The 23,017-nt window shown below is 44.3% G+C and overlaps 1 protein-coding gene across 3 annotated transcripts in view; it reads left to right on the top strand.

The window, feature by feature from the left end:
* The first annotated feature begins 4,491 nt into the window (after window positions 1-4,491).
* Window positions 4,492-23,017, top strand: part of NBEAL2 (neurobeachin like 2) — a 737,578-nt gene continuing 719,052 nt past the window's right edge. For 2 of the 3 annotated variants that reach the window (XM_085628557.1, XM_085628556.1), the window contains exon 1: window positions 4,492-4,778. In XM_085628557.1, the coding sequence (XP_085484683.1) occupies window positions 4,728-4,778 (51 nt within the window). In that variant the 5' untranslated portion in view covers window positions 4,492-4,727. Of the gene's footprint in view, window positions 4,779-7,366; window positions 7,712-23,017 lie in introns of those variants that run through there. The other variant, XM_085628554.1, reaches the window with a different exon arrangement.

Raw genomic sequence — 23,017 nt, 5'->3', positions numbered from 1 at the left:
AACTTCAAATGCGAAGCTGGTGGAAAACTGGATTCCTCTACTATAAAAGAAGCTACCTTTTTGACGGAAGAAAATCAGCCAGGTCCAACTTGAGCAGTGAATGCTATGCAGTCATCAGTCACTCATGTAATAGTTCCCATAAAATGGAAGGTATAACATTGTTTCATGTCTTTAAAATTCTAGAGCCTCAGGAAACTAGATGGTCATAAAGTTTGAGCAATTTTTATAGATGACAGTGTTCAATTAAAAGAAGTTTACTAAAAAGGTTAAGGCAGTAAATGGTGCTGCATTGTCTTCAGGGATTGTACATTTTAATGCACATATTATTTCCTTAGTATGATTTGGATACCGCCAACAAGGGGATTTTAGGCATGCCATTGTTAACTTTACGTAATCCTAATTGTACAAAATGTGGTTGTTGGTTGACTGGCGTGTGAACCCTGTTCAAGCAGCAACTACACTCCTTGTCAGGGTGAGGCACAGGCCAACCCTAAATTAACCTGTGCTCAACCTCTGTTAGCTTGGCACAGAGCAGTTAGGCTTAACTTAGAACCAATGTGTAAAGTATTTGTGCAACACTCCAAACAGTAATAAAGTGGGAAACACCACACAAAATATTGTGGTTTTCAATAAATAAAAATGCTCAAGCAACAAAAAATCCAATCAGTACAACCGAAGAAATGCAATTCAAAAGATTTCAGTGAAAATAGACCCAAAAAGCAACAAGCGCCAACTTATATTTCCGGTCGTGCCTGACTGCGGCAAAGTCACAAATTCAGCTGACCACAGATGAGATTGGGCCGCCTACAGTGACCCACTTAGGCCCGCTCAACGAAGTAACATATACAAAGTCACTTGAGGGATTTTTTAGGTCATCACAAACCTAATGTTTAGAAGAAACATATAAGTAGGAGTTTGGGTCATCCAAAGATATTTGAAAGGTTGTCTCACCCTCAACTTATCGAGGTATGCATCATCATTTGACGACCTTTCACACCAAAATAGGAATACTGGCACCCCAGTGGACTCGACCAGAGGAAGCTAGGCTCCCCCTGGGAGTTCTTATAAATCTATGGTCAGGACAAAGCACTTGGGCCTGTCTTTTTTTGTAGATAAGATAAAAGGCGGGTTATAAAATATACCTAAAAGTATACTTAAAGGGTTTCCTTTATTTAGTGAGTACCTTTGGTATGTTTAAAACGTGGGGGAAATATTGATCATCTAGTGATTGATAATGAATCACCTGGTCTAATTATATTACCAACATGTTTCGACCTCGTATTCAGCCTAGTCTAGGGTCTTCGTCTGGATAATTAAGCTATGGAATACACTCAGACCATGCTATAGGGATATAAACTGTAACCCTACCAGTCCCTTTGCTGATACAGCAACACCCTAGACTTATTCATCTATGGGCGTCATAGCAAAAGTGTGGGGGGCACTTCCTTCGTAGTCACACATTCATCAGGACGAGTGTGGAAAAACATCTATTGAGCCCCTGTACACCACGGTAATGACTATAGAATAAGACTAGGGTTTTATGAGGACAGTATGCAATGGCCCAAAGGAGGATCGAAGGGGTGGGGTTTGTGAAGTAGTTTTTTATAATGGATTTTCAATACAGTTGGGAAAAATCACAGTACATCACTGGTTCAGGCATTTGTTTTCGATCGTTTCGTTGTCAATTATCAGCCTTTCGGTTTGTGTAAAAAGGTAGATTAGATCCTCATTTTCAGCAAGATATACCTTAAAACAAGAAAAGTTAAAGGAAAATTTTAGAAGGTTAACTGTATTTGGAGTGTAGTATAGATCAGGCCAGTATCCATAGGTGATAACCTCCATCCAGGTCATCAAGAATGCCGTTTCAAGCTGTGGACCTCTGTGTGTTAACTAAACACATTCTAGGTGTTGCAGTATTGTTTTACCTCTATTACCCCAACTTGATTAACACACCAAAAAAATAATAAGGAATTGTGGCCACATCACTATCCAACCGAATCAGAGCACTTTGTACATTACAAACATACAAAATTTACACACACATCATTTAGATATTTGAACTTTTAGAGTGAGTTTCACATATGTAATAACACTGCCTTGCAAAAGACATGAAGGTGCTCATAATAATTAGGTAGGTTTTTTGAAGGACAACGGATGTGCTGAAGGGAGGAAAGATTGGCTTTGAGAGGCATGACTAGTAGAGAACAACATGAGAGTAATGAGTTAAACTCTATACAAGTTTTTTTTTTACTGGCTGAACATGAATATGGGAAAGTTAGCGGGCTAAAGGAGTGACATGTAGGCCTCCAAAAGTACATTTTCAAAAAAATAAGGCCACATTTGGCATTTTACAGAATAATCTTCAAATATATCGGCTAAACAAGCACTGGTAAAGCCAATTGGCCAAGGCTTTAAAAGGTGAGCTATTGGCTTTGCCAAATGCTTGTTTAGACCTGTATGTGAATGAATGCATCAAGATGCTTGAGCACACATGTTGGGCTATCTTGGAATGGGATTAATATTAAAAGAAACCTATTGCAAGATGGCCACTTTATGTCAAGGCAACCTTTTGTGCATGCTTTGTAACACATCCATCGTATCATGCGCACATGCACGGTAATGCATTTGTGCATATGCTTCATGATAAGGCTGTCATAATTCTTTTACTTACAATTTCCAATCTGGCAGTAGTAAATTCAAAGTGAAATAAATGTGTATGAACGCATATTTGAAGAAAGGAGTGGCCTGGCAACAAATTGCAACTGCCAGACCCTCCAACAAAATAATATTATGGAAAAAAAATGAGACTGGAAGAGTTTAGGCAGCAATGGCACTGGTGGGGGTAATGGGAAATACATAGACAACAAGAAAACGCATGCAATCCCATGGACTTGCATGGAGTGCTTAAAAAAATCAAAAAGTAGTTCACTGAATACAAGTCAACCAATTAGAACATTGAGACCGAAATGCTTCTGGATGGGACATACACAAAAATATGGAGGAAAGCCATTGGATCAAGAGGAGGCAACAGAGACAGGCAACAAAACCATCCACTAAAGAGCAAGGGGTTCACCCAAATCCCATTTATGTATATTGGAAATAATAGGTCTGGTCAACTGATAGCTAAAGCTTTCTGTAAACGAGACATACAAAGGTATACGTTTTACAGACAGTTCTGAAGGGGCAAACATGAAATATATAGTGCACAAGACAAGGCTTGTTCTCCCAAGAGATTTTGGCATAGTCCACCTAATTGAACCTTCCTTGTTTTCATCTTTTACTTATCTTTCTTTTGTCTTTATTCTATTCTTTCTCTCCTCATTTCTGTCTATTTTCCCTTGCCTTCTTTGATATTTTTCTTTTTCTTTCATCCTGATTGACTCTTTCTTTACTTTTCTCTTTCCACTTTTCTTTCCTATATCATTGCTTCTTTCTTTCCTATTCTCCATCCTGTCTGTCTTTTTTGCATCTCTCTTTCCTACATTTTCCTTTTTCCTTCTTACCTTCATGTTTCTTTCTAATGGCATTTCTTTATTCCATTCACATTTCATTCTTGCATTATTTTGCTTTCCTCGTTCCTTCCTTTTTCCCTTTCTCATATTTCTTCCCTACCCTCGTTTTAATTTTCTTTCATCCTTATTTCTATCTTTCTTCTCTTTGTTGTTTCCTTCCCTTTTCTCTATTGGTCGTTTTCTTTCCTTCTTTAACTATTCAAGCCATATTTAATTTTATAATTCATTCCTTTGTTGATCCGTATTTACTTCAGCCGTTTTTCTATGCTTCTTCGTTCTTTCTTTTTCTTCATGAATGTATTCTTGCTTTGCATCTATCATTCTGTCTTTTCTCCCCAGACCTAGACCCTTTCGCCCTTTTCTTTTTGTCATGCTCTCTTCTTCCGATTGCCACACTACTTATGTTTGTATTCCTTTTATCATCAATCCTCTTGCTCGTTGTGTTTTTCCCCTTTGACACCCATATGCTCCATCATGTTATTCTCTTTCAGTGCTACTTATGACCTTTGGTTTGAAGACCAGATTCTCAAGTGATGGAGCAATAAACAACAAATTAAAAGTTAAATGTTAGAGGGAACGTCCGAATGGCCCTTTCACCTCCGATCAAACTGCTAAAGTGTTGGAGGTGTGGTCACGCCGTCCATGGGTGAGAGAATCTTATCTCGTGAGACTAAACTCCAATACTCTAATGAACGAGGGAGACTGTGCTCCAGGTTGTGGGACTTACACCCAAAATATAAGGTGCTACACTGTGGGATACTTTTGGCCTGCCGTGGGAAACTTGGATTCGTTAAGCGTGAGAGTCACACCCAATGAGTGACAATGACTGTGAGGAAGGAGACTCACCGAAATCGCGGCCAGTTGCCGAATAACGTGTGCATCCGCAGTACCACCAAGGGCCACCAGAGGGCTGTCGGAAATATTCTGAGAGCCCTGCAGTATCTCAGGTAGCCAACAGAGGGCCGCGACAAGCTCCCCTGAGCTCTGCCCGGGGGAGGGGTTGAGAGACAGCAGTCCAGGAGGGCAGGAGCTGGGCGAGCAGAGGAGGGCAGCCCGGAAACACTGCAGAAGTTATCTTTGGGTGCGTGAGGACCCCTGCGAAGGCGCAGAACTGCTCGCAGGGTGTCACCACGGAACCCTGCGCAACCATGACCCCGAGGAGGAGGAGGGAGAGGTGAAAGGAGGACGACGGAGCAGCCCTGAGCGCAGACAGCCATGGCTTCCAAGGAGAGGCTCTACGAACTCTGGATGCTGTACTACACCAAGGTGAGGCTGGCGAGGGGGCGCACCTGCGCGTGCGGGAGATGCACCTTCTACAGGTAGAGACTTGTTGAGAGCGCGGGCACCAACCTGTGGTGAGAGAATTCGGGTGATCTGGACGGACACCTTTGTAGAGCGAGAGACGCCTGTGCGTAGGGAGATTTTTAGAGGGACATCATTATGTACCTGTACCTGCACATAAAGGGAAACAATGGGAAAGACGCATGCGTCTGGGACGTGACACCTGTCCATGGGGAAACACGTGTGTCAAGCAGTGGGGAGGCGTGTGTTTTAGGAGATACCCTTTGAGTTCGCTTTGACACCTGTGTCGGAGAGCGACATCTTAAAGCCAAATATGCACGGGAGAGACACGTGTAGGATGTCGTGTGTGAGGAGATGAGACGTGTGCGCCCGGGAGGCGGACGCTCTGTATAGAACACCTTTATGTGATGGGTGATGCTTTTACCGCGGATCGGTGGTAGCTTTCAAAGGGAGAGAGCCTTGTGTAGGGTGGAGAGACATCTGTGTGTTCGTATGATGAACACCGGCGTTTGGTCTCGCGCAGGTGGGAGAGACACCTTTATTGCTTAAGAAACCTGTAAATGTGTGGAAGACATCAGTTTATACGGATTGACACCTGTATTTTGGGGTACAAATGAAGTAAGGTTGGATGGCGAAATATCCTTCTACGAGTATAGATTCTACTACGGGAATTACATCAGCTCCTAGGGGAAGGCACGTGTGCATGGGGTGAGACACCAGTGCATAGGATAACATACCTTTGAATAGGGAGAAACATCTGCTGGACACCTGTGCATGGACGAGGTGCCTGTGTATAGGTAGAAACATCTGCGCCTAGGGTGGACACCTGTGCATGGGACGAGGTGCCCGTGTATAGGTAGAAACATCTGCGCCTAGGGTGGACACCTGTGCATGGGACGAGGTGCCCGTGTATAGGTAGGAACATCTGCGCCTAGGGTGGACACCAGTGAATGGGACGAGGTGCCCGTGTATAGGTAGAAACATCTGCGCCTAGGGTGGACACCTGTGAATGGGACGAGGTGCCTGTGTATAGGTAGAAACATCTGCGCCTAGGGTGGACACCTGTGCATGGGACAAGCTGCCCGGTATAGGTATAAACATCTGCGCCTAGGGTGGACACCTGTGCATGGGACGAGGTGCCCGTGTATAGGAAGAAACATCTGCGCCTAGGGTGGCCACCTGTGCATGGGACAAGCTGCCCGGTATAGGTAGAAACATCTGCTCCTAGGGTGGACACCTGTGAATGGGACGAGGTGTCCGTGTATAGGTAGGAACATCTGCGCCCAGGATGGACACCTGTGAATGGGACGAGGTGCCCGTGCATAGGTAGGAACATCTGCGCCTAGGGTGGACACCTGTGCTTGGGACGAGGTGCCCGTACATAGGTAGGAACATCTGCGCCTAGGGTGGACTCCTGTGCATGAGACGAGGTGCCCGTGTATAGGTGAAAACATCTGCGCCTAGGGTGGACACCTAAGGTGCCAGTGTATAGGTAGGAACATCTGCAGCTAGGGTAGACACCTGTGCATGGGACGAGGTGTCTGTGTATAGGTAGGAACATCTACAGCTTGGGTGGACACCTGTGCAAGGGACGAGGTGCCCATGTATAGGTAGAAACATCTGCGCCTAGGGTGGACACCTGTGCATGGGACAAGGTGCCCGTGTATAGTTAGAAACACCTGCGCCTAGGGTGGACACCTGTGCATTGACGTGGTGCCCGTGTATAGGTAGAAGCATCTGCGCCTAGGGTGGACACCTGTGCATGGGACGAGGTACCCGTGTATAGGTAGAAACATCTGCCCCTAGGTTGGACACCTGTGCATGGGACGAGGTGCTTGTGTATAGGTAGAAACATCTGCGCCTAGGGTGGACACCTGTGCATGGACGTGGTGCCCGTGTATAGGTAGAAGCATCTGCGCCTAGGGGGGACACCTGTGCATGGGATAAGGTGCCAGTGTAGAGGTAGAAACATCTGCGCCTGGGGTGGACATCTGTGCATGGGATAAGGTGCCCGGGTGTAGGTAAAAACATCTGCGCCTAGGGTGGACACCTGTGCATGGGACGAGGTGCCCGTGTATAGGTAGAAACATCTGGCTGTGAGGCGGCATGAGCGCTATTTAATAATAACGACAGGGAGGCGCACATTGTTGGCTTCAGCCGATGCAGTGGCTGTGGAGAGTGGCCAAGGCACCTGTGCGAAACATGGAACATCCCGAGGCGCGGGGCTGCGGAGCAGCCGGTGCCAAGCACGTGCGCGCATAGGAGCTGGGAACCAGGGACGTCCCTTGTGGAAGGATCACGGCGCGCTCCCTCCCCTCAGCGAGTTCATTACAGCGTGGGAAGATGAGGAGGGGGGGAGTTACTCATCCGTAAGACTTAGGGAGTGAAATGAAGTGAACACGAGCAGTGATTATTCATCGTAGGGATGGTCAAACCGCAAAATAAATAAAAAAAACACCGACGACAACCCGGTAGCCCAGAACGGGCGTGGCGGAGCCGTCTGCCGCCCAGGGAAGAGCCGTGGCAGGAAAGCCGCAGACTGAGAAGGGGACAGATCCGTGCAGATTGCCACAGGTGACGGTGCCACGGAACGACGGGTCCTGGAGCCTCTCCCGGTGGGCACCAACCATCGACAGGGTCCTCACAGTGCTCGCTTGGGTGTCCAGTGCCACAGGTTGTGAGGAGAGCACTGGTCGACGCGCCAAAGAGGGGCCCAAGCAGAGCGGCACAGCAGGGGGCACGGCTCCGAGGGAGTCGCCAGTCTCAGGCAGCCAGCATCCACTCGGATGAGTTACCCTCACCAGCGAAGAAAAGATCTCCACCGACCCCTGGGAACAACGCACTTATTTCAACGTCCAGTCGCTGGGTCCCTGCGTGACTGGCAGATGCCAGCCCAGGTAGGAATATTAACTTTTGGGTCCACACCCTATTCGAACTATGTGCTGACTGCCGTGTTTGACCTGGGATTGGCTTTTAAGTAGCACCTTCGCCCCAGGGCGCCCATGCCATGTGTAGCACTTTCACCGCGACGGCGCCCAGGTCCTGTGTATAACACACCCCCCCCCCTTTTTAACCCACAACTCACAGGGTACACAGGCCCTGTGTAGCATCTTCGCCCCAGTGTGTCCAGGCACTGTGTAATATTTTCACCTCAGTGTGTCCAGGCACTGTGGAATATTTTCACGTCAGTGTGTCCAGGCACTGTTGAATATTTTCACCCCAGTATGTCCAGGCACTATGTAGCGCTTTCCCCTCCGGGGCATCCAGGCCCTGCGTAGAACCACCCTCTCCACCCAGCGACACCTTGGTACACAGGTCGTGTGGCACTTTCACCCCAGAGTGTTCAGGAGCTGTGTAGCACTTTCACCTCAGTCTGTCCGTCCAGGCACTGTAATATTTTCATCCCAGTGTTTCCAGGCAATGTGTAGCACTTTCAACTCGATGCCACCTAGGCTCTGTGTAGCACTTTCGCCACAAGGACACCCGTTCCCTGTGTCGAACGCCCACCCCACAATACCAGGCCCTGTGTGTAGCATCTTCTACCCCGCGTGCCCATTCACTGTGTAGCGCTTTCAGCCCAGTCTGTCCAGGCCCTGTGTACCACTTTCTGCCTATTCACTGTGTAGCACTTTCAGCCTGTCTGTTCAGACACTGTGTAGCACCTTCACCTCAGGGTGCCCAGACACTGTAGCATTTTCACCCCTGTGTGTCCAGGCGCTGTGTAGAACATTCACCAAGTCTGTCGAGGCACTGTCTAGCACTTTCACCCCAGTCTGGCGAGGCACTATGTAGTCTCTTCACCCAGTGTGTCCAGGCAATGTGTGGCATCTTACCTCAGGGTGTCCTGAGACACCCCCCATGGTTCCCAAGCCTTTTGTGTAGCGGCCTTGCCCACAGGATGCCCAACCCTTGTTTAGCACGCTCACTGCCCCAGGGTTCCCAGGTCTTGTGTGACACGTTCACTGCCCCAGGGTGCCTAGGCCTTTAGCACTCCCCCTCCCCCCCTTGCTACCTCAGAGAGCCTAGGCCCTGAGTACCCCTCCCCCCCCCCCCCCCCCAAGGCCTTGACAGGCTGGAGTTGCGCTTTTCTAAAACGCGTGTTGGGCATGAGAGGGGCCGAGTGTGCGTAAAGGCCCCCCTCCCCCCCCCCCATAAAGGAGGCCCCACCTTAAGGGTGGATCTACCTCATAGCTCCACGCCCCTGTGATGCGTAGTATCCAACTCAGTGCCTTTGGGAGCGGTGGTCTCGGTTCCGTGATGTTGAGTGCACACAGTACCAACACACCTGAGAGTAGTTGTCTGCGAGAGGAAAGCTCGCGTCTGGGATAGTTGAGTGTTGGTACATGGGGTCATTTGGTAACCACACTTAAAGTGGTTTTGTATATGCGTCAGGTGGATGGCCTAAAGGAAGTCAGTGGCCCTATCGAAAGCAAGCCCCCAGATCCCTGGTTTATTAGTAAAAGGCAGCGGTTACGACGTAGTGTTGGGTCTCTTGGCACTGCACCTTTGATAGCTACCCCCTGAGTAAAAGGTAGGTGTTTTTGACATATTTTGGAGGGGGTCCGATTGTTTTGCGTTACGTCTCTGACGGAAGGTAGCCCCTCCGGCGACGTTACGTAGGACGTAAATTCAGCCCTGCAGCAGTTCTGTGTTCATTCGAGGTCTGAGCAGCTGGTCGGAAAGGAACCTGCAGGCCTTGACTGCCCCGCCCCCTCCCGTTCCCTGCTGCACCGGCTTTGAGAGAATATGGTTCAATAAGTTAAAACTTTAAGCAGGTTTCGCAGCAACGCACGGGTCATGACTAACTGAGACGCAACAGCCCCCTCTCAGTCAGTCATTTATGGCACCCCTGTAAAACCACACACCTGGCTGCAGAGCAGGCTGCAGTGGAACAGACGCATCCAGGTGTGAAGAGACCCCTCCGACCAGCGGGCACCAGGGAGGGCACGTGGTGCTGTGCAAGGGAACTCAGTGTAACCCCAACACCCGCTCCCAGTGACCATAGAGTAGACACACAAACTGACAGACTCCATTTTGGGATTAAAGGCCGCAGTCTATTTAACATTTCTGGCTCACTCACAGACGACCTGCCGAAAGCTGTTTACTTTGCTGATTGTCACGCAGTAACAGTTTTTCATCCTTATTCGGGGTGCAGTCCTGGATCCCCCATCTTGGAGAGGCTTAACTCGCTGCCACGTCTGGCGCGTAGCCGGCCAATAGGCGGGCTTGGGCCGCGAGTGCCGTGTCTTTTGCCAAGGACCACTCCCGTTTCTGTTGCACTGCTATCACCCTGCTGTCAGGCAACCAGAGGCAATTAGCTACCTCCTTGCCCCCCTCTCCCCCTCATGTGGAGAGAGTAGTCCCATCATAGGGTGCCTAACCGTGGAGCTAACCCGCCCGCGCAGCTTGCCATGTATTCCTATTGTAACTGCGACGTCGCTTGTGATTCCTTTCAGGTGTGGGTGGATGGGTATGTCTGTGTCTGCGGCTTCTGCTATACCAGTCATGTGCCCACACTGACCCTTAAATCCCCCATCGTGCCCCTTTCCATTGGGCCTCCCTTTCGCTCTGCTTATCCCCCTTTGGTTTTGAAATTTGCATCTATATTTTAAAGTTCACGCATCTCCGGGGGAGGTTTGGGGGTGCAGAGAGTCTCTGAGGTAGATCTCAGCACGAGGCCTGCCCCATCCAACACCCCACCCCCAGATGATGAACGGATTGCTGACCAATGGAAGCATTCACCCCACGGGAATGCCCAGACGTGGGTTCCGTGCTCTCCATGCCACTGGAGTCAAGCTAGCCTGGTTGATATGGGGTGATACTCTCAAACCAGTGTGCGGATGCTTGTTTCCGGTCCAGGGAGGACCTGACCTGGCAGTTCAGGCTGGACTGTTCCCATGAGGAGCAGGGTCAAGACTGATTTGCATATGGCTGGGTTTAATTAGAATGGCATGGTGAGCAAACAACCGATGGATTTAGGCCCAGATCTCTGTACTGGGGTGAATGTATGACATTGTTCAGCATTCTGCCCATCAGTTGCTCTCTTTGCATTGGTTCCATACTGTCCATACATTCTCCACATTGTAACGTACAGTCTGGTCGTGGAACAAATTTCAGAGTGGGGGTGCTGCCATCAGTGTGTGACTGAATCATGGAGATTATGAAAATCCAAGCTTTACACAAAGAATAAGTATAGTAAATGAGGCAAGCCCAATCGGCAGGGCAGGGGCATGGGTGTGGTATGTTGCCGGCAGTGCAATGTGGAGCGCACCGTTGCAAATATATCACTATAGCATGGTGAGGTATCACACTGTCATTTACAGACGGGACATTTTTCAATGGCTACTAAATTTGCTCAGACTGGTAAAATAAATCTATAACCTTTTGCAGGTCCAGTTTCAGTGAATATTTATAATTTATGCAGCACCAAGTAAAATGTTTTGATTTGTTTGGTTCTTATTAAAATAATTGTTTTCCCCATACTTTAGAATTACAAAATAAATGGAATCATTTGTGCTTTCCTAACTGTAGCTATACTTTGATATATTTCTACAGTTCAGGTTTTGGTGTAGGTTGGAAAAACATAACATCCTACAGCCTTTTTTTTTAACACTCAGTAAGATTGTCACATAGTTTACATTACACAATCCTCTCACTTAGCAATCAGGGAAAAAAGCAAATCCCAATCTCCATGTTAAAATAATAAGCTAAATTTATTGGAAGATGGAGCTTGTGACAAGATACAAACAAAATTTAAGGTCATTTTATATTATTTTTATATTGATCATTTACATTCTGAACTCCAGCACGGCTATATTGAGGGTACTGTAGTACATCTCTCACCCCTACTTCTAGCGCCTATATGACATTTTAGTCACTCCACCAGTACTTAGCTAATGTTAAAAGGTATTTTAAAGTAAACAAAATTAGTAGATTCACTTGGTCAGCTGATAACACAGGTTACTTATTCTCATTCATATTGAAATATATGGAACAGCTCAGGGATGTCAGACATTTGCAGTTTTGAAGAGTCGCATCTTTTGATTCTAGTAGCTAGTGCTTCCAGGAAGTTAGCGCTTTCTTTCTCTCATTAGGTTTTAGAGCTATATATAAGATGGTAAAATGAAATACTTATGCTGCTCTGTTGAAAACAGGTGCTGGGAGAGATAGACACATTTTTTTTATATGCCAGCACTAAAGTTTCATGGCACTAAATACCCAGGTGTCAACAGTACATGTAGTCTTATATGCTGAACTCATAGTTCTTCAGCCATGTGCTGCATGAGTGTGCGCTGCTTGAGGCGGGTGTCATCTGTGTGGCGCTGCATGAGGCCCTCTGTATTAGACTTGCTCTGCATTGGGCTGCTGCTATGTAGAGAGGACCTGGAGATGGACAGGCTGGATCTGCCTGGCTTGTCTCACCTGTTATGTTTCCATATTTGTAACTATTTGAGTTAATGTTCAGGTTTTTGTCTACTAAGTCCTGTAATGGAAATGTAGTTGTAAATTGGGATGATTACGTCACTGTTACTCGGTGTATGTTAATAACATTGTCAATTTGCATAATACCTACTCATGCTGCGCTCACCCACGACTGAATTCCCTCTTTGGGTCTAAATAAAATAAATGGTTCGTACGTAATCGGTCTTGGGCGGTTGACATCGATGGAGCTGGCCATGTGGAGAACCGAAAACGTGGCAGTGTTTTTTGTACAAATAGCGGCGGCTGGCACAGGTAAGCGCGGTGAGTGGGGCAGGGGGGGGGGCAAGTCGACAGATGACGTAATATGTATTAATTATTTATTTAGTTATACCTATTCCGTCGTCTGTCGACTTGCCCACCCCACCCCGTTGCCTCACTGCGTTTACCTGTGCCGGCCGCCACTGTGTACAAGAGGGATTTAGTCAGAGTAAATTGGCCCACTTGGTGCCATCAGTTGTCTCCACTACTGCCTCTTGTCTTTAGGCCTGCCAGGCACAATGGTACGAAGTCTTCAAGTATACCTAGTGAGTGGTCTTTTGCTCGACCCAGAGAAGTTTATACTCTGTTACCTCATGCTACTGGCTATCCGAAGATCTTTCCACCTCCCAGGAAATACCGTCTTTGGGATGCATGTGGGACTATTTTACATCTGAAATATATTTACATTCATCATGATGTTTACCACTTTCAATTCTTTATATTGTATAAGCTTTTTATACAGAAAGCAATCATTTGTTCCAGGTTTTATTTTTACTAACATTAGCAAAGCCGATAGGATGAGCTTTTATAAGATAAACATAGCTCGTGTGAAATGCCTGTGTTTACATACGTTGGCACATTAAAGCAGACAGTATGTTACCTTTACAATGGTTCATTTACATAGATTTACATTTACATCAATTATTTTTACAATGCATTGTAATTTCATATTTGCTTTTCATTTCATGCTTTCAGTCAGTACTTTTTTTTAACTGGGTTGAGCTTAGGAGAAGCACGTGTTCTGTTTAATTAATTTTTAATAGGTATTACAATAAATAAAAAACATTGTCATTTATAGAGAAATGTCTTCCCACACGTTGCCCCCATGTCACCTTAAAAATTCCTTAAAACATACAATCGGATTCGAATTCTGATAAGTTGAAATAATTAAATTACTTCCCATCCTTTGCCCTATAACAGTTTTATAACCTGATTCTAAAATGAACTATATTCTTAATTAAATAAATTATATTATTAAATGAACATTAATTGAATAGAACACATTCCTCCCCTAAATAGAACACAAACACTTTTATAAAGCATGGAATGAAACATATACATAAAATTACAATACATAAAAAAAAAATGTAATTGTAAGTCTGTGGAAATGTTTGCAATGTAAATGTAATTTACATAGAGGTACATTACGATGCTATGTAAATGTTATTGTAAATGATGCTTCTATATAAACGTTTCATTGAAACGTCTGATAACCAAGCAGACCCGTTGGCTATGCCAATGCTTTTATAACATAGCAGCCACTTCTGGGTTGTGTGCTGATGTTATTTTGCTAAAAATCCTACATAGCAATATAAAAATAAGGGAGGCTGAATTGAACGTTTGACTATGTGAACAAAGGATACCTCTAGGAGTTTGCTGAAATATGACTAATTCCTCCGCATCCTGATTCATGGCGCCAGTGAGCTCCACATTGGTGGGTCCATTATCGAGGAGTCACAGCCTCTGGCTGTATCTTCTTGAACCCTGTGCACTGTCCATGTGTCTTCAAGGGTCTAGGAGATGGTGCTGGGTGCATCTGAGCTGCACTCCCTTTTGAGGAGTTGTGGTGTTGGAGCCCGCTCCCATCGACTGGTCTCGCCCTCATTGGGGGCCAGCGGGATCTTATGAGGGTGTTACCGTGTGCAAACCTGTGCTTTGCCTCATTTGCACTGATCAGAACCTCGTGCGGACTAGCCACAATATTTTGTCATGATAATATCAAAATGGGGTAACCCAGTATCCCTCAGAACCTGGGCGGGTAATCAAAATATTACAAACGGTTCTGTCGGGTAAACAGTATTGCTTCAAGAAAAATCATCATTTTTATGCATATACGAACACACATGGAGACCATAAATAATTTTTCAAAAAGGCTTTATGAATTGCATCATTCATAAATAACTAATGGCAATGGCTGTCAAATGTAAAACATAGTTGTGACAAAGTGGCATGAAGTGACATAAAGTGCTCAGTGCTCTGGTGAAAAGTGCGTAATATATACAGTGTGATTTTTGCAGGATACGAATAATTTGCAAAGGTCAGTCTGAGCGAATGATCAACACAAACTGCAAGTCGATTGAATCAGTCTTTTATGCAGAGTATTTCAACTGATCCTTCAATAAGTGTCGACGTTTCAACCCAAGATAGCGTGATTCGCTAGTCAAAGCGGGTCTTCATCAGGACAGGGATAGACAGCCAAATTAAGCAAACCAAATGTTGCTTGAGGGGCGATGTGAAATGGAGAGGCAAAAGCAGTAGTATCCTGTTCTCCTTTGAAAATGCGTGAGTTCCGTTCAAATTTGGAACGAATCCGCGTAGGGGAATGATCGTCCTTTGCGGGAGCATAAACGAGATTCTGGTATTCAGACGGACGATTTACATCTAGTTTCTGCAATTAATGTGTGATCAGAAGCGCGCAGGCAAGCGTCCTGTCATTCGCGATGTCTGACATCGCGAATGACAGGACGCTTGCCTGCGCGCTTCTGATCACACATTAATTGCAGAAACTAGATGTAAATCGTCCGTCTGAATACCAGAATCTCGTTTATGCTCCCGCAAAGGACGATCATTCCCCTACGCGGATTCGTTCCAAATTTGAACGGAACTCACGCATTTTCAAAGGAGAACAGGATACTACTGCTTTTGCCTCTCCATTTCACATCGCCCCTCAAGCAACATTTGGTTTGCTTAATTTGGCTGTCTATCCCTGTCCTGATGAAGACCCGCTTTGACTAGCGAATCACGCTATCTTGGGTTGAAACGTCGACACTTATTGAAGGATCAGTTGAAATACTCTGCATAAAAGACTGATTCAATCGACTTGCAGTTTGTGTTGATCATTCGCTCAGACTGACCTTTGCAAATTATTCGTATCCTGCAAAAATCACACTGTATATATTACGCACTTTTCACCAGAGCACTGAGCACTTTATGTCACTTCATGCCACTTTGTCACAACTATGTTTTACATTTGACAGCCATTGCCATTAGTTATTTATGAATGATGCAATTCATAAAGCCTTTTTGAAAAATTATTTATGGTCTCCATGTGTGTTCGTATATGCATAAAAATGATGATTTTTCTTGAAGCAATACTGTTTACCCGACAGAACCGTTTGTAATATTTTGACAATATTTTGTCAGTCAGATTACACAGGGAGGTGCACTGTTGAAGTCTTGGCTCCCTGAGGACACTTGCGTCCATGGCGCTGTCTCTGGCAATGCACGTATTCCATCCTGCGCATGTCATATGGTGGTTCATACCAGTTGGAGGGTGAATGTGACATGCACGTTTTCTGGCTCGGCTTATACTAGATTCAAAGGAGCTTTGCTCAATAGTAACTTGGCAGACCACATTTTTCAATCATTTTCTTGCATAGCTGCTTATTTTATTTTTTAAAACCCCTGCCCCCCTAAAGCTGAGAGGAGGCCCTTGCAACTAAAATTAGGATATTAATCTGTTTAAAAGCAGGAGCTCCTTTAAGGCTCTGTGGACTAACTGTAGGTGTGTTTTGTTCCCAAAGAACAGCTGGGTAACAACCTCACCATAGGTATGTGACATCTTGATGCTAACACACAATTCAAATGTTTTATGAAGAGACTGAAATGCGTTGGCTGCCACTGTTTGTTGTAAAAAGAGGTGGTGGGAACTTTTGCAGGTCTGCTTTCTCTGGCGTTATTATTTTCTTAACTGATAAATTATGCATCATGTCATTACCTTTAGGCACTCGTTCTATTGAAGTAAAGTGATTCCTGTTTAAACATGGTTAATAACGAGCAACTCCAACAAAGCATTGATTTAAATCATTTTACTCCATTAACACTTTGATCTTCCATCGTATTTTGACTCTGTCACGTGATTAAGATATACAGAAACAGGGACTACATTTAACAACTGTTGAGAGGCAGGCTGACGTCTCAGCAGCTGACCGAAACACGTCAACGCCCTAATAACTTTCTAGCGGCAACAGTAGGAAAGACGCAGACGATAACCCGCTTTTTGACCATAGACGAGACCCTGGAGGTCCTTGGTAGTTTCAAAAAAGGCAAAGCACCAGGCCTTGACAAAGTCCCGGGAGACCTCTTTGCCTCTGAACCAGTTATCTGGGGATATATTTTTTGATCAAATCTCTCATGCACTAGCAAAAGGGGCAGAATTACCAGTATCTGGAAGGGCGAAGAAATGGCACCAAATTACAAGAAGGGAGACAAAGGGGACCAGTTAGCCGGATTGATAAAGCAGAAGCTATTCTGTAGACAGCTCCTAGCAAAGGTCCACACATGGATGGAGGAGGAGCAGGCACTGTCCCTGCTACAGGCGCGCTTTGGCGCTAACACAAGCAGCGTGTATCAAGTATTTCTATTAATACTGTGGAAATGTGTGGTTATAAAGAAAGAGCATATATATGTAGTGTTCGTAGACCTCCATGCAGCCTTCGATCTCATCCCTAGGGAAAAATTGGGGGCAGCACTTGAAGCGATTGTGATGCCGATCAACTTATTGCATATCGTAATGAGGCTTCATAGTCATACCTATGCCAAAGAGAACGGGGAAGGAATGGAGAGCTAACTTAAGACATCATTGTAAAAAGAGGAGTCCAACAAGGATGCGTATTAGCTCCGACTCTGTTTACTTTATACAGTAATGGGCTGATTAAGGCATTGTTTCCCTGTACTGGCGATTTATTCAAAACCGGCAGACCATACAGTGCCAGCTCTGCTGTTTGCAGATGATAAGCTTTTGGTATCAAAGACTCCTATGGGGCATCAACATGTACTTAACTGATTTTTGTTTTCATGTGAAAGATGCGGCCTGGAAGTTAACACGTCTAAAACAAAATTCATGACTTTTAGCCCACATAAGACATTTAGAGGAAGGGTAAAATTAGGGGCAGTTTACCTGGGACAAGTCAGTAACTTTGAGTACCTAGGGGTAAGAATAGCAAACACGCTCAAGCGGGCAGTTCAGCTAAGAAGAAGCCATCTAACTACAACATACAGGATCCACTGAAGTAAAGAGGTTCAAAAACTCACCTTTTAAGCCAGTTACACCGGCCGTAGAAATCTATTGAACAAGAGGGCTATGGCTGCCTTATATAGAGCAGAGATTTAGGGTATGAACCACATAGAGTGTCTTGAGAAAGTGGAAAATAATTTTATGAGATTGGTGCTTGCACTGCCCGGAATGCCCCGCTAACCCCAATGCGATTAGACCTCGGTCTAAAGAATTGAGTACATGTTGCAGCTTATATACCATTAGCCTATTGTTTTAGGGTCTGGTCCAATAAATCTTCTCTCCCAATCGTTTAGAAAAGTAAGAATGCTAGATAAAGTGGGGCGGATACCCTGGTTCAAGCACATCAAACCCAGGTTATCTAGACTAGGGTTGAGTAAAAACTGGGATAATACTGAGCAAATCAAAAATACTCTGGCCTGTTTAAAAAGAGCTTCTGGAATGACATCTATGAAAAATGGTTGTACAAAAATGTTGCTGGGGTGTTAACGAGGTTTCTAGATTTTAAGGATGCCATGTTGTTCGAAACATTCCTGAACAGAACAGAACCATTTCAAGCTAAGTCTATCTGTCTAGAATTTAGGTATTGAATTCTGCCAGTAAACACCTTGTGTAGTAGATGAAATGGCTGTCGTGTCCAACCATTGGGCCCCTTGTGTGAGGCAAGTGCTGAAAAACAGGGACATTTTATTTTGTTCTGCCCTGCTTATTCTTGACATGAGTAATCCAAATATGCACCACTTTATCCACATCTCATTTCGAAGGAAGCGATCAGGATGTTAAAAAGTGATAATACAGAATGTCTAGTTTTTTGCACTCCCCAAATCTTTATTGTATGCCCGGCGTTTGAGATGTAACACAATGAAGCAGGATACAAGATCTAGATTAATATTTTAAGCATGTTATCTCATTAAGTGACCATCACACTTTTTTAATTGCAATTTTATCAATTTAAATTTTAAATTATGAATGTTGATGGCTAAGATGTTTTGATTAAGGATATTTATATGTAATTTGGTGACCAAGATATCTAGTAATTAATGGGACTCTTGGCACTTTAATGCACTAGCACGTTTTGATCTTTCCTCAATCCGCCTGCCTACTGCAATAACACTAGCCAGAATATATTTCAAATTGATACATACACCAAATCATGTTGTTATCACTCAATATGAGATAGTTAGCACTGTAATGCAAAAGCACTTTTTAGACTTTACCTCCATTTGCCTGCCTGCTGTATCAAAACCAGCCAAGTGATTATATCTTTATTTATACTGGTTCCAAATTATGTGCTACTAAGTAAGTAAGCAAGCAACTTAGTACAGGGTATATATGGCTGTCTTGCCTTCTTACTGGTTATGGAATTAGCTGCAGTTCCTGTATTAAGCACAATTGTTGTAACATATGCTTGAATCCAGATGAAATGTGACATGGACGCCTGTGGTCGGCAATGTAATGTATTATATGGATTCTACTGTTTTCATTTTTATGTGTCTCCTTTCATGGTTAATTTTAGACCGAATAAAGAATATTATCCATCTATCTATCTAAACTTGCTAAAGTGATGATTGAGACGTTGTATGCCAGGTGAATTGTTTTATGAAGGTTTTAGTTATTTCCATACACTACAGAATGTAAAATAATTTGCGTGTTGTGGGTGCTTTGTGTATGCTGTTAACAGCCATAAAGACTATTGTATTCGCTTTTTTAGGTCTCACCTGCAGACATCTTTTAACCATCTGTTTGTAAAAGACCTCTTGTGGACCATACCAAAAACTTCAAGTGGCCACAAAGATGACGCATTGCTTACCATTAGTTGGCTTCCTCTTCACTTTAATTTGTTTGCTTATTATTCATTGGCTTCCCTTTCTCTTCTTGTGTTTACCTCTCCTCTGGAGCATAGTCTATTTAGCATCTGTTTTATTGGGTGACTTTTATCCTTTCACTGCTCACATTCAGGAAGCTACTTCTTAGGTCTCACCTTGCTTGCTATTGGTTGGATTTATTGTCACTCTCATCTGCTTGCTTCTTATTTGCTATTTTGTGTGGGCTTTCTTCCTCTTATCGTGTTTGTCCCTTCCATGGAGCATGTCCCCAGTTCTTCCACTGCTTTCTTTTTAGGTACTCCTTTTTTTTCTTTTTCTGCAAGCACTCCCTGGGAGTGCATGTGTTTTCCAGCTATCTCCCATGTGTACTTCTCTTCTCCACTTCACTCGCTCCATCTTGCTCTGTGTTGCCCTTGTGTGCTTATCCCACTAAATTGTTTTCTCACCTGTGTGCTTCTCCTCCAGCTCAAAGTTGCTTTCTCTCTAGACTGCAAATAAAAAAAATAAAAAAAAACGCCCACATCATTTGTACTTGTTTAATTTACTATTTATTCTTTTTTTAACCATTCCTGGAGGCATTCGCCATCTTGTAGTGGTAAATAAGAAAAATTAATGGTGGCCGATTATGCAGTATCTCCGTGCACGCATGGTGACACATGCACCCGATGCATCATCACACGAGGCTGCCACAACCTCATGCGCCAATTTTTTTTACTGATGCTGCACTGCCTTGACAAAGAAAATAGTGACAAAGGGGTATCCGATTGGCTTTGCCAATGCTTGTTATCTTGTGTGATAATGATAATCCAGGAGACCATTGTCATGAGAAGTTGTTTTTTTGATGTCCCTATTCTACAAACTGTAGCAAAAAAGTAAAATTGTCCTGGCACGTTTGCGGAGAAGTTGTTCAGACATTGAACGGTAGATGTCAATCTGATACTTCTTCTGTGTATACATTTTTGGATCCTCGTGTTAAGGGCATGATTGGCTGTGCCCCACTAAGCATTAAAAATGGTGCCGGATAAAATGGTTCAATGTTATCCCCAGACTAGAAAGTGTTAAGAATTAATTCTAACCTCAGTACTGTGTCGTAACCCTAAATCATCTTTATTAGTTGATATACCCAAGCTGCATCTTGAAGAGTAGATCCTGAAAAATGGAGGCAATTTGATAAGCACTTGATGTTCTGAGGCTTATGGCTGTGCTGCTCCCAGCAGTGTTCCAGGTGCCTTCATTGCCTTATCGAAGATACTAACTGTAGGGCAGTTTTCAAAATTCCAAGCTAAAGCTTATGTAGCTAATCTTTCGCAAGGACTGTCTTATATGTCAAATAGACCTTCGTAAACACTTGACGTTGACTCTGAGTGAACAAAATGACCACTGGGCTGGATCTCTCTAATGTGAGTGACTCTAGAGCAGTTACCGCTCCACAAGAAACAGTAAACTGGCATGCTATGATTTGAGGACAACCATCTTAAATAGAGAGGGCAAGGAAGGCCTGCCCCTGATTGGTTGTTGAACAAAAGCTCATGCTCTCAGAATTGATTCTCCGATTGGTAGCACTGAATGGATGGCCCATTTTCCCAGTGTGCATGACCCTATTTTATTGTGGGACGGGTATGCTCAGACGAGTCCCGTGCTCTCCATGCCACTGGAATCAAGCTATCCTGGCTGAAGAGGGGTGAAACCCTGAAACCGGTCCTAGGATGCTTGTTTCCAGTCCAGGGAGGTCCTGGCTTGGCAAAAACATTCCGTCCATCAATTGTGTGTCTTTTGCTTTCTCGCCCTATTCCAATGCAGGCATCAGGTGGGATGTTTAATATGGTATTGCTGTTGCCAGGCATGACAATTCTGACAGAGATCCATGTAAAATAGACCCTTTTATTCAGGATGCTGTGTTCTATGACTTATCTGTGCAAAAGAAAGAAATCAATTAGCCCAAATTGTATTCTAGACAGATCTATTCAAAAGTGATCTTGAGATTGCATTTTGGCACTGCCCTCTTGGTTATCTTCCATTTTATTTATGTGTTTTGAAATCCTGCAAGCGGTGCGTAAACACGCACTTTGTACTTATAGTTGTTGCTTAGGAGAAGCAAGGCTGGCAGTAACGGCACCTCTCTTGCTGCCTGCCTTGCTTCTTGTAAGCAAGGACTATAAGTTCGCGCACCGCTTGCAGGTTTTCAAAATAAATAAATAAAAGACATTGTCATTTACAATGCCCATAGCTCAAACTCTCACAAATGCGAGACCTATTGCATTGCAAATGCTTGTTACCATTACATCGAGAGAATTATTCCAAAATCTGCTATGGTTGCAGAGGTGAAACTCTAAGCCCTTTCTAAGGAACCCTCCTCGTTTGCTGAGGGTTTTTGTTGGTACTGGCGCTAATAGTTAGTTTCTACTTGGAACAAATCCCAGAGGTGATGATGAATGTAAATGTTTACATTTCTGTTGTACACCTGCAGCGAGGCCCTATTTTACTTTCTGTGGGTGGTGGAATTTAATTCCCCCCCAGGGAATGCTGCACGCTTTCTAATATAGGCGTTTTCTGGCACTTGTGCTAAGGAAAAATGTTATCAATTTTGCAAAAGCAACAATGACGCTGCTGGATCTCAAATATTGAATATACAGAAAATGTCTTGTAACCACAGCCTGTAACTTTAGTGTGACTACCTGGGGAATGGGTTTTTTGCAAAGGGTTCTTGGGTTCATTAGGTGGACTGCAGGAGGATGACAGTCTCCTAGGGCTAAAATTAGCAGTTTTCCAAGGAGGCTTAGGGACCTGAATCTTAGACCCTTAAGGCCGCCCATACCACACGAAGGTGGTCATGGGAGTCCGCTGGGACACCACTCTTTGTGGAAATTTAGAGAAAAAACGAATTCTCAGTTGAGAAGTTTAATTTTTTTTTACTGAGATTACATCATACCTATTCAGGAATAACCACTGTATCCATGATGCTCAAGCTTCATTTTTGTTATTGACACCGTTTCAGCTCTTGAAATCCTTTGTTTTTTAAACCGTCTTTTGGCTGAATCACTATCCTTGTATTTATTTATTCAAATTAAAATCCTTTGTGCTCCTTGAGAGCAAACATCCTCTTGCTGTTTGTATTGGTGTATTTTATTGTAGCATTTCTAGATGCTTCATACTCCCCTGACAGAGTGGTGAAGCGCCACAACATTCTCATCAGTAGCTAAAATAGACGTGCTTTGGCCAAAATAGTCACTTTAGAGGCATTAAGCTTCATCTGGCAGTTAAGACAACTTATTCTAGTCATTACATTCCCTAACTTTGAGTGTGGTCCCAGACTTGTTATGCAGTGCCATGTTAAGAGATTGTTTTTTTAAATATAGGCCTAAAACCTGTGAAGGGGTCATGGAACTAAGTACAGCAATCTTCAGTTGCAAACCACCAGTTCTTGGCCTTTTTTTAAGCTCAATGATCTGAAATCAGTCTCGGTGAAATAGAAACCTACTCCAGGTGGAAGGAGCCAGATGAGAGATCTTCCTTGGTTTTATTGTTTTCAGAGCCTGGGTGTCTTGTGTAGACAAAGATCTTGTGATCTGGAAAGTATCAGGACAGTTATGAAGAAAGTGATCTGCAAAGACAATTGAACATCC

This window comes from Triturus cristatus, chromosome 10 (assembly GCF_964204655.1).
Source record: "Triturus cristatus chromosome 10, aTriCri1.1, whole genome shotgun sequence".
NCBI classification, from domain to species: domain Eukaryota; kingdom Metazoa; phylum Chordata; class Amphibia; order Caudata; family Salamandridae; genus Triturus; species Triturus cristatus.
The sequence above is the reverse complement of the archived record's forward strand: the minus strand, read 5'-3'. Positions and strand labels throughout refer to the sequence as shown.